The sequence below is a fragment of the Sciurus carolinensis genome, chromosome 16 (genome assembly GCF_902686445.1).
Source record: "Sciurus carolinensis chromosome 16, mSciCar1.2, whole genome shotgun sequence".
NCBI lineage: Eukaryota > Metazoa > Chordata > Mammalia > Rodentia > Sciuridae > Sciurus > Sciurus carolinensis.
In genome coordinates, this window is record NC_062228.1 from 2427898 (window position 1) to 2439513 (window position 11616).

At 61.5% G+C, this 11616-nt stretch overlaps 1 protein-coding gene across 1 annotated transcript; it reads right to left on the minus strand.

Moving 5' to 3' along the window:
* Nucleotides 1-5218: 5218 nt before the first annotated feature.
* On the minus strand, nucleotides 5219-10569 carry Foxf1 (forkhead box F1). Its single transcript, XM_047529745.1, has 2 exons — nucleotides 8208-10569; nucleotides 5219-6891 (listed from the first exon to the last, which is right to left on the minus strand). Exons 1-2 carry the CDS (start codon nucleotides 9181-9183, stop codon nucleotides 6731-6733), a joined length of 1137 nt encoding a protein of 378 aa, XP_047385701.1. The 5' UTR covers nucleotides 9184-10569; the 3' UTR covers nucleotides 5219-6730.
* Nucleotides 10570-11616: the final 1047 nt, after the last annotated feature.

Here is an 11616-nt window from a genome sequence, read left to right on the forward strand (position 1 = left end):
TTAGGAAAAGGTTGAGCTAGTTTGACCCCCTTCTGAGCAAAGCCAACTCCTCCTTATAAAAGGTCAAGGGGTCTAAAATGCCAAATGCAGAGTTATTTGTGCCTTCCACTGCCACTCACCTGGTGGAATCTCCTTGGGGGTTTATTTTTAGATGCAGAGGGGACAGCAGGTGGCGCTGCCTCCTCATGAAGCAGCAGCCACGTGCCGAGCTGGTCAGAGGCTCCCCTGGCAGATGGACCTGACTCTGCCTTCCTCTCCTTCCCAAGGGGGTCTCCTGGCCCTCAGCTCCCCCCAACCGGGTGGGCATTGCCTGGAGGAGCCCTGGGGAGTGCCCTGGGACCTGCCGCCCTCCTGTCCCCACTGCCCAGGAAGGGACCACCTTGCTGAGCCTCCCCTCACCTGCAGCTGCCCCCTTGCCCACAGTTCCACTCACAGTACCTGCTTTGTCTGGTGGCCCAGCCCTCTGCTCACGCAGCTGGACCTGCCGAGGGGTCACAGCAGAGAGCCTGGTCGGCGGGGGTGCCTGCCTCACAGAAGCACCGTGTGCTGGCCTGAGGCTTGCGTTGAAGGATTTGCCAAAGACACAGATGTTTTATCCTTTTCCAGGGACATGGGAGTATCTGGCCCACCTCCACAGTCGGGCACATGTGTGATGCCGTTCTTTGTAATAAGAAGCTCCCAGCGCTGTTCCCAGACAGAGCCCACTGGCCACTGCAGTGCCTGCTGCTAACACGAAGCACAGAGAGGAGCCCACGCCCAGCCAGCGGTCTGTCCACTCTGGGCAGGCTTCCTCTGGACTTTGTCCCCAGGTTAACAGCCAGGTCATGGGACAGGGTTGGGGGGTGGTAGTCAACATAAGAGCTACCAGGCTGGGCTGGCTTTGGACCCAGGCGCCTGCCCCACCCAACACTAGGGACACCCAGGGTGGCCTGGCCTCAGTGATACCGTCTCTCGGGGTGTACATGTGACCAGGTGTCCTGGTGCTGGAAACAGCTGGAGGGCAGCAGCAGATGGCCCCTTTTGGCCAGATGTTGGGTAGCACAAGGAACCGTGTGCTCCGAAAGGGACCAGCACACTTGCCCACTCAGTAGTGCCTGAGCCTGCAGTCACGCACACTCTGCCCTGGGTCCGTCCTTCCATCCAGCCAGCTGGGTGACCGTGGGCACTGGTCTGTCAGGTCGTTCACCAGAGATTCTTTCCAAAGGAAGGCAGCCGCAGGCACTGGTGTCCGGGCGGCTCTGCCTCGTCCTGTCCTGAGCTGCCGACATCCGTGGTCACTCTCCCCTGCCCAACCCAAACACATGGAGGAGTGTAAGAGCAGAGGCTGGGGTAGCTCAGGGCAGTGTGCACGCTAAGGGCGACGAGGCCCAGGGTGAAGGAGGAGAGCCGCCCTCCCGGCACTGCCCGCAGGAGAGGCCGGAGAAGGATGGGACGCCTAAAGCTGTGCTCAGAGCTCTGAGGTGTGACAGAGGCAGCAGAGCAGGGAGGAACCAGCACTGTCCCCCACCTGGCTTCCCTCCACAGGACTGAGGGGCCAGGGAAGCAAAGGAAGCGGGGGAGGGGTGGAAACTGGAATCACAGTCCCAGCACCTGCAGGGAAGCAGTGTGGCCGGTGGGAGCAGGGACTGCCAGAGCAGGCTCCCAGCCCTCCACAGGCCCCGCCCCGCTCCCCTCAAAGCAGGGCAGCTTCTGCCTGTTCTGCCCTGTCGCACCTGCCCATCGCGGCTGCCCCAATGGAGGCTGGACCATGGACTGCAGGTCGACATTCCTCCTCGTTCACTGGACTGGGTGGCTGGAGGAGGATGGATGACCAGGAGCCACGAGGCATAATGGTGAGGGACGTGGGTTTGGGGCCCAAGGTCCTGGGTCTGAATCCGAGCTCTCCATCTCGCCTGTGCTGTGTCTGCAGCAAGTCCCCCTCTCCAGCTCAGTTTCTGTGCAGTTTCCGCTCCTTGCAGAGGAGCCATGGGAAGCCCACCGGGGGCTGAGGCGGCGCGGGGGGCATGCCTGTGGCTGCCTGGCTCTGCGCACACAGCTTGCATCGTAAAGTTTTGCCATCAGGCCTGCTTGCTGGGTCCCAGGTTCTTTCCACCAACCATTGTTCTCGCCACTGGATCCCAGCGCTGGGCAGGCAGGAGAGGGCAGCAGAGGCCAGGCAGAGCTGAGCCGCATCACCAGGACTTTCTCAGGGCCCAGAGAGGTCTTTAAACTTAGCACTCAGCAGGACCGCCTGGCAAGCTGCAGAAGCCTTGGATTCCTGGGCCCCAGCTCCAAAGGGCAAGGCAATGTGAGCAGACAGCTGGGCACCTCTGACTCGGGCAGTTCTTGGGAATCAACTTTAGAGGGGAGGCCGCTGGGCAGGGCCCTGCCACCTCTCTTCCCCCTGTGGCCTGCCCCCCAGGCTCCATGAGTGAAGGAGATTCTGGTGGTGGGCCTACATGGTAGCCCCAGGCCCAAATCACTGTTAAACTCCCACGACTTGAGCCACATAGGGAGGGAATGACTGTACAGCTAAGCCGGGAAGATGGGTGATCAGCTGCTCCCAAAGGGTCCCTTCTAGAACATGGATCAATGGGCTTTTTGTGGCCACCCCCTGCCAAAGAGCACACATCGCCAGAGCTCTAGAATGGGAGGGGTCTGGTGGCCATTCCCATCAGGTGCTAGGGAACTAGGTGTCCCTGACTCCTTAGGAGCATGGTTTCTTTAACCATCACCCCCCTAGGCCCACCAGGACAGTATTATCAGAGGGGGGTGACCAAGGCTCAGAGGTGACTTGGCTTGCTCAAGGCAGGTGGCAGCAGGGCAGGGATCCCAGCTCCATCTTCCGCCTCTCCTTCCCTCCCAGGAAAGCTGTGTTTTTCTCACACCACTAACCCTGCCCTGCTCTGGACCTTCCAGCCCCACACAGGAAAGAAAATGGCGGGAACCATGCACCTAGGAGAGCCAGGCCTGGTCACCAGAGGTCCTCGCGGGGCACCTTCCCTGCTGGCCACTCCGCTTGAGGAGGGGGCCCAGGGCACCAACTCCAGGAGTGAAGTCCGGCCAGGTCCCCAGTTCCTCCCACTTGGGGCTTGGGGAGCCCACCTGCAGCAAAGGGTCCCTAGGCAGGGTCAGTCCCTGGGCCTCAGCAGCACCCAGGGCGTCAGCCGCGCCAGAAGCATGGCGCCCAGGAATGTGCAATCCCCTAACTGAAGCCGGAAGGCTCGTCCTTCCCCTCCTCCCAGCCTTTACTACGGGGGTTAGCGGGGCACCCTGACTGCATTGCTTTAGGACAAACCCCCTAAACTGTGCTTGGAGACCGGATGGATTCTGCCGCGGATGCCCTGATGGTGCTAGCCGATAACCGCTGAGGTACTCAGTCGATCTCATTTTGCCCCAGACGGGCGCTTTGGCGTTACAAGTTTGTCATTAGCGCGTGGGGGACGGCTGGTGCGCTGACACATGGCGGTGGGACCTTCACCCTGGGGTCCCGGTCGCGCCCAGGCCGAAACCAGCCCTGAGGAAGACAGTCCAACCAAGCGCGGTCTGGGTCCAACGGAAGCGGCCGAAATCTCCGGCGCGGTGTGGCGGCTGTCCTGCCTCCAGACTTGCCTGCTCTCCTCGCGGGAAGGCTGGACCTCGCCTCTCGTCCTCCCGCGGCCGGCCAGACCCTGTCCCCAGGGACCAGGGCCATTTCCTTACATCGCCCCGCCGGTGCCTCCTACCCGGCATGCCCTAGACATGGGCGAGCGGGGAGAGTCTGCTGTGAGGACCTCACTGCCTGGGACGAACAGGAAGCCGGGCTCGCGGCCTCCGGGACCCTGGTCCAGCGGCGCCACGCACAACGCAGGCGCTCGGAGGCCTGTGGCCGCCAGGGCTCGGAGCTGGCGGTGCCGGGCTGGAGCCCCTGCGGCAGGAGCCTGGGACGCGCGGCGCGCCGGCTTAGGTTTCCCCTAATCAGCCCCACTTCCCCAGCCCGCGTCCTAACTGGGGCGCAGCCTCTGGCCGCGGGCGGAGGGGAGCCGGCCCGACGGCGGAGGCGGGCTGGACCGAGGGCAGGCTGGGCGCTGGGAGGCCCGGGCTTTCCTCGGCTTGTTTCGCTGCGCGCGCGGGGATGCGGAGGTGCCTCCCCGGGAGGACCCTGCCTTCTCCGCGGGCTGCGGGTTGCGATCGCCGGGAGCGCAGGGCCAGGCGCGTGCGGGCGACGGCGCGCTGTGCACAGCGCGCCCGGCCAGCCGCTTCCGCGGTCCGAGTCGCCGACCTTTATCTGTCCCCTTTATCTCGGTTTTATAGACAGCTGTTGCTTGGGACATGAATTGCCCGGGCGAGTTTATTGATGATTTTGATGTAACAGAGCACCGGGGAAATTACCCCCACGTCCAAAATGTCAAATCTGAGAAGAAGCAGGTTCAGAGACTCGCGACCCCACGGCGCGGACACTGCGGTGGGTCAGGACCCGCGGCCGCACCAACAATGTGACTTACTGTTTGTGTTCCCAGGTAGCCAGAATGGAGGGGTGGTCTGCGGAAGACACGACTTAAGCCCCCACCCCGCGGGGGATGTGATTTAGGAGAGCGAGATGGCAAACCTGCAAGCCTAGCTACTCACAAGGCTGGGGCAGGGGGATGGCAAGTTCGAGTCCAGCCGGGGCCAGCTAGCAAGACCCTCAAAATTTTAGGGCTGAGGCTGGAGTTCGGTGGTAGAACGCTTAGCCAGCACGCACAAAATCTTGGATTCAGTCCTCGTACAAAACAAAACAAAAACAACAAAAAATTCATACATTTATATGTATAACGTATGTATGTGCATATACGTGTGTGCGCACACACACACACACACACACACAGAAGGAAATGTGCCTGAGCCTTGGCCTCCCAGCACGGGTCCCCTTCTCTGTAAAATTTGAACATTTTCAATTGGGGAAAACCAAGGATCGACACCAAAAAACAAAACAAAACAAGCAAAAACCAAAACAAAACTTCAGAGTTGTTTTATGATTTATAACATCTAGAATACAGGACCAGTAAAATCTGAAGTTCAAAGTAAAACTCTCGCTGGTCCTGGAGTAGCCACCAAAAAATAATATAGAGAGAGACACACACACACACACATATATATATATAATTTGTGTATATAACACACGTAAGTGTATTATTCCTGAGGGGGGAGGACTACGGTTTTTCTTTAAATGTTTAATTATTTCTTTAAAATGAGAAATGACATTTAGAGGGGCAGAGGGTTCTTCTTTAAAAACAGAAGCCCAGAAAAATAGTCACCCTCGTTCACATTTTACTGCAATGTGAAAGTAAGCGAGGACTGGTGAAAAGAAAGAAAAAGGAAAAGAAAAAAAGAAAAACAAAAGGAAAAAAGTATTCTGAATTACCCAGATTTTAAATTTTGCAAGGTCTAGAGATCCAAAACCTTCCAACGTTTGGGACACGGAAGATATTCTGTAATCCCAATCCCAATAAAATATCCATGTGATTTTATTTCTAGTTGATACAATTTTAAAGGCCATATACAAATGTTATACATTTTTATTTTTGTTCTTTTTTTAGGAAAAAATACACAAAAGGCAAAAACATCCTCAAATTGTTGTTTTATACAGTGCAGAAGTAAATTTAAAATACGTGTCACATGCTGCAGACCAGCAGCCCAAATACTAAAAAGGGGGACAGTCCTTCATATTATATATATTTATATAAAACATATGGAAATTTGTTTTTACATGGATCGGTCTTTGTTTCAAATTTACAATGGATATCTAAAAAAAAAAAAATCTACACGGCAAATATTGCCAACAAAGTTACACCATTAATACTGATAAACGGAGGAGCCCGGCGGCGTGTGGAGTGCTGGGGCGAGAGGAGAATAAATAACAGCTTGAGCCTGGCTGGAGCTTCAAAGTGCCTTAACCTTTCTGCGTCACCGCAGTGCGGAGAGCGCGGCCGGCCTCCCTCCCGGGCCTCGGTCGCGGTGTTAACCTCGCTCTCGGACCAGAAAGTTTACAGTAGAGCTCGGGAGAGAGAAAATACCCACCGAAAAGGTAAAAATGAAATTCAAAACAAAACAGAATGGCGAGAAGGAAGAGGTCGTGGAAGGGCCCGCAGAGGCCGGGCTGCCGCTTGCTTCTTGGCTCCTGTTTTCTCTTGAAGACGAACAGTGGCCTCGGCGACGCAAGGTACTGGCGCCCAGATCCACCTGCGGTCGCTGGAGGAGACTTCTGGGTGGGGAGGCAGAAGGCGTCCTGTCCCCTGCCTCCCCACGCTAGCGGCTCTGGAGGGAGACCTGCATTCCAAGACATTCTTTCAAAGAAGTTAAAAATAAAAAGATAAATACTCAACCAAAAAATAAAAGTATTTGATAATGCCTGGTCTCACGTCTGCCTTTCACCTCAAAGTCCGCCCCGCGGGGCCGGGCGGGGACCTCAGCAGAACTCTGGGTGTCGGGCGCCCTCGGCAGCGCAGCGCCTTCGCAGGACAGACCGCGCCCGGCTGGCCGCCGCCGCAGTCCCAGCAGGCCCGGGATGGCCTTCGAAACCCCGCCGAGAGCGAGGGGCAGGAGCCGCTGACGGCGACAGCAGCAGGCGCCCGCCGGCATTGGGGACTTCTTTCCAAATAATCCGGTTGGGGAGGGGCCAACCCCGTTTTTCTGCCGAAGTTATACCTCGAGAATAAAGCAGTTCCTTGCGGTGGGCTCCGAGGTCCCTGGGCCCGCCAGCCCGGCCCGGAGCGCCCGGTGGGCCGCAGCCTCACATCACGCAGGGCTTGATGTCTTGGTAGGTGACCTGCTGGTGGTAGTAGGAGCCTCCGCTGGCTGAGTGCATGGACGAGGACGCCATGGCGTTGAAAGAGAAGACGAACTCCTTTCGGTCACACATGCTGGGCGACTGGGAATGATACCGCGGGATGCCTGCAAGGCCAGCCCAGACAGAAGGGTTGGGGACACACAAGAGTTAGCATTGGGACCACGGTGCTGTGCGAGGGGTCACGCGACTGCCCAGCCCGGCTCCAGGACACGGGCTGCCTTACCGCCCGCCTCCGCTCCCTCCCTAACTCCCCAAGTTTTCCGCCCTTGGTGGGGCCGAGGTCATAGGTTCTGGGTTGTGCGCCCAGGGAACCATCCCAGAACACCACCCTGCTGCCCGCAGCTCCCACCACCAGGGCCTATCCAGCCTTGGACACCCGGGTCCAGGCCAAGGGTTTCCCGAAGCCGAACCGGAAGGGGTAAGGGAGGCAGCCTGTGCTGACGGAGGCCAGGCCAGCAGCCGGACCTCCTGCAGCCGCCACCTCCACCCGGGTGGAGCGAGAGGCCTGAGCTGCGGCAGGGCAAGCAGCGGGGCCATCCGAAGGGGAGAAAAGCGGCTTCTCCGAGGAAAGATCCCTTGGAGAGCAGGCCCCCGGGGCAGCTGGTAGGAATTTTGAAACTGCCCAAGCAGGGTGACCCCCGTAAAGAGGGCGTCCGCCCGCCTCCAGGCCCAACTCCTGCCTCCAGGAGGTGGCTGACAGCTGACCCCTGACAGGCCGCTGTGAGCTGCTCCCCACTCCTTCCAGAACTAGGCCCAGAAGAGGGTAGTTCAGGGTGGATGGCTCAGAGGGGGAGAGTGTTCTGCATCTTCTTAAAGAGCTGTGTGTATCTAGGTGGGAGTCTGGGGACCTAAAAACCTGGATCCTGAGAAACAAAGAGCTGTGTAGCTGGCAGCTCTGACCCTCCCTGGGCCTTGCCACCGCACTTCTGTCACACAAAATGCCCCTGGACTCACTGCCAAGCCCGGTTCCCTAAAGGCCGGGCTGAGCCCGTGAGCACCGAGCCCTGGCGGCTGCAGGCCTAACTTCCCTTCTGCCCAGGCACACAGCCTGCTGGGGTGCCAGGAAACCAGGGTTCCCTGGTCAGGGCCGGGGGTCCTGACTCCATCCAGAGACCTTTCTGAGGAGAGAGAGGACTTAAGGGACCCAAAAGGACTAAGAGTATGGGGGTCTGAGTCGTTTTGGTGAGAGTGGGGCCTACCTTGTCCGGCTTGGGGCAGCTAATAGGGCAGTTAGAACAGAAAGAAAGAAATCAGACCGAAACGGAGGCCTCAAGCTGCATCCACCCCTCAAAGGGAGAGTGGGACCCCCGGGCACCCTGGGGAGTGGTCCCTCCTTCAGCAGGAAGAGAGGTCTCCCCACAGCAGCCCTGTAGGGCACTCACAGACAGACGCCCAGGGACAGTCCCGGATTCCCGCTCACCTTGCAGCTCGGCCGGGGCGTTGTGACTGTTCTGGTGCAGATATGGCTGGTCCAGGGAGTGCGTGGAGAGGCTGCCGGATAACGGGGTGGCCGCGGGGTTGCAGGGGGACAAGGGCTGCTGCTTGATGTAGGAGGCTCCGCTGTTGAGCGCCGCGGAGGCCGAGGGCGGCCAGGCAGCGGCAGAACCCGAGTAGACGGCGTGTGGCTCCATGACCCCGCTGGCGGTGGCGGGCAACAGTGGGGAGGCCGGCACCGAGCTCTCGTGGTGCGGGTACTCGCCAGCGGCCGCGCCGCCACAGCTGCCCATGTACGAGTGGCCGCCGTTGGAGGGCAGGTGAGGCACCGAGTGACTGGGCAGAGCCATGCCGTCCACGTTGCCCGGCAAGTGGCCGTTCATCATGCCCAGGCCGCCCTCCAGCGCCAGGCTGTTGGGCGGACACGAGAGGCCGCCGGTGGAGCCCTGGAAGCCATAGGTGTCCGGGAGGTGGTTGAAGCCCAGCCCGTTCATCATGCTGTACATGGGCTTCAGCGCCTGGCACTTCCTTCGGAAGCCGCGCGGCCGCCGCCGAAAGGAGCCCTCCTCGAACATGAACTCGCTGGCCGGGTCGATGGTCCAGTAGTGGCCCTTGCCCGGCCGCCCGAGGCCCTTGGGCAGCTTGATGAAGCACTCGTTGAGCGAGAGGTTGTGGCGCACGGAGTTCTTCCAGCCCTGGTAGGAGCCGCGGAAGAAAGGGAAGCGGCTCTGCAGGAACTGGTAGATCTCGCTGAGCGTCAGGCGCTTGGTGGGCGAGCTCTGGATGGCCATGACGATGAGCGCGATGTACGAGTAGGGCGGCTTCTCCGGGCGCCGGATGCCGGCGTTCGTCTTCTTGGCTTTGGACGGGCCGGACAACGCGGGGTCCATGGCCGCGCCGCCGCCCGCGCCGCCGCCGCCGCCGCCGTGCGGTGGCTGCTGCTTCTCGGGCGCCGAAGACATCGGGTGGCTGCTGCCGCCGCCGCCGCTGCCGCCGCTGCTCTGCGCCGCCGAGGAGCCGGGAGGAGGAGGAGGAGGAGGAGGAGGAAGAGGAGGAGGGGGAGGAGGGCGGGGGGGGAGGGGGCTGCGCGCGCGGGGCTGGCTGCACCTCTGCCGTCATCGGCGGCCACTTCTCCCGAGCGCGCCTGGCGCGCCCGCCCCCGCCCGCCCGCCCTCCCGGAGGAGCTGCTGGATCCGCCGCGGTTGGCTCAGAGCCCCTCTCCCTCGGCTCCCTCCTCCCCCACTCCTCTCTCCTCCCTCTTTCTCTCTCGCCCTCCCACAGGGGAAGGAGCCGAGCGGAGGCCGAGGGCCGCCGGGCGGAGGCGGCGAGGAAGCTCCCCCCGGCTTTCGGGGGAGGCACCACCTCCAGGGCCTGCGGGCGTGCGCCCCGGCCGGGAGCGGCGCTCTGTCCCCGCCGCCCGCGGCGCTCGGCTCCACCGACTCCCTCCCAGGCCGCTTTCACTGCGTCTCCGCTCCGCGGTGTCACGCGGGCCGAGTAAGACCCCCCAGGAGTCCCTCCCCTCGCTGCCTCCTCCGGCCCCGCGGCGGTGGGCGCTTAAAGGCCCCACCTCCACCGCCCCGCAGCCGCCCGCGGAACCGCCCCGCCTCCACCAACCTGGCGAGCAAGTGTTACTGTGCCCTCCGCCCGCCGCTCGGCCCCGTTGCGGGCAGGCCCCCGCCTTCTAGGCTCGGGCGGCGCCGCGGGAAACCAGCCCGGGGCCCCAGGCCTTCCCCGACCCGCACAGCCCGGGGGCAAATGGCAACTGCTGGAGCAGTAGAGGCCTCCGGGTCGCGACCATCGCGGGCAGAGCGGGCTTGGCTCCGAGACCCCGCGGCGGGACGGCGTAAGTTCCCGCGAGGGACCGCCTACCTAACTCTCCCCGCCCCGGGAAGGACTGCGCCGCGCCCGGGAGTTTTCGGACTCGCCCAGCAGTGCGCGAGCGGGCGGCCAGCTGCCCCGGGCCGAGCGCGGGCGGAAAACGAAAGCTCAGGACTGGTCGAGGTCACTTTGTGTCCGGCGTCGCAGGCAGGCCGGACCTGGGCGAGTGCACAACCCCACAGGTTCCCAGAACAGCAGCCCGGCTCACTCATTCGTCTTGCACGCACACACGCGGGTGCTAGCGCCCACACAGCACACTCGTACGTTCACCGTGCACACGAAGAGCCAGTAAATCACGCAGACGCAGACCCACATGCGCCGTGCGTGCCCACTTAAGCTCACAGCGCCGGGCATGTGGACGCCCATTAATGCGCGCGCTCAAGCACACCTAGTAGGCCGGTGGGAGCTTAAGTTCGCACTCTCACGCAAACGCACATCACGCTCTGATCCGAACTCACGGGTAGCCCAGTTCTCCCCCAACCGCCCCGCCAACACACACACTGAAACTCCTCTTTGGCCCCGCGGTCCCGGAGTTCCCATTTTCCAAGCGCAGGTTTTGATTTCCCGAGAGATGGCAAAGGCCCTGGCAGGAAGTTTACACGGCTCAACGTAAACATGTTCGGGGATTCTTTAATAATAATAGAGAATTCCCCGTGCGCGCAGGGGGTGGGGGAGTTGGCCTAATGCCCCTGTGGGCTCGGCCTGCCGCCGCCGCGGGGGCCTCTGACACTGCACGCCAGGCCAGGTTCCGGAAAGCAGGCGGCGCGGGTGGGGAGCGCGGGCCAAGGCGGCCCTCCAGCGCCTGGCTGCTGGCCGGGAGGGGCTTGCACGCACGCCACCCCTAGCCAACCTCGTTACGCGGGCTTGCGGGCTACGTCTGGTGCGCGGGAGGTGATGTCCCGCGGAGCACAGGATCACGCAGAAGGCCGGCGCAACGCAGCGCGCACAGACCCAGGTGAGTGTGATTCTCCAGCGCACCCTGGGCGCGGGTCCTGGGTTGGGAGCAGGGGGGCAGGGAGTGATTTCGCGGGTCATCTCGACGAGCCATACGGCGCGAGCTAGGGCGACTGGCGTGTGCCGGGCTTTAAGCCCAGCCTGCGGCTCCTTCAAAGCCCACCGGCCTCTGGAGTTTCTGCAAACTGTTTGCCTGCCGCTCACCGCCCCCTTCCCAACACACACACACACACACACACACACACACAACAAGCCTGCGACTTTTTGACGGAAGACGCCTTGTCGCCTTCAGGGCGCCTGGCACGTCCGTGCGAGGAGCTTGGAGTGGATGGCTTGCTGGCGTAGCCTGCCGGGCTGTCTCCGCTTCCCCTGGCAGAGCCGGGCTGGAGAGATGGCTCTGGAGACCAGAGAGCCCAGACGCCCACACCTTGTCCTGCCTGGGGAAAGGGCGAGTGTGGGAGGTGACCACTTAATATGTAGTTGTGTGTTCGAGCAGATAGACGTGGCAGGCAGACCCACTCCCACTTCACAGGGCCCACCTAACATTGCTACGCACAGACACC

Coding starts and splice junctions, on each gene's coding strand:
- Foxf1 (XM_047529745.1), bottom strand. CDS start 9,183: ATGTCTTCGGCGCCCGAGAAGCAGCAGCCACCGCACGGCGGCGGCGGC. Junction 6,892..8,207: donor CGCCCCGGCCGAGCTGCAAG/GTGAGCGGGAAT, acceptor CTGGCCTTGCAG/GCATCCCGCGGTATCATTCC.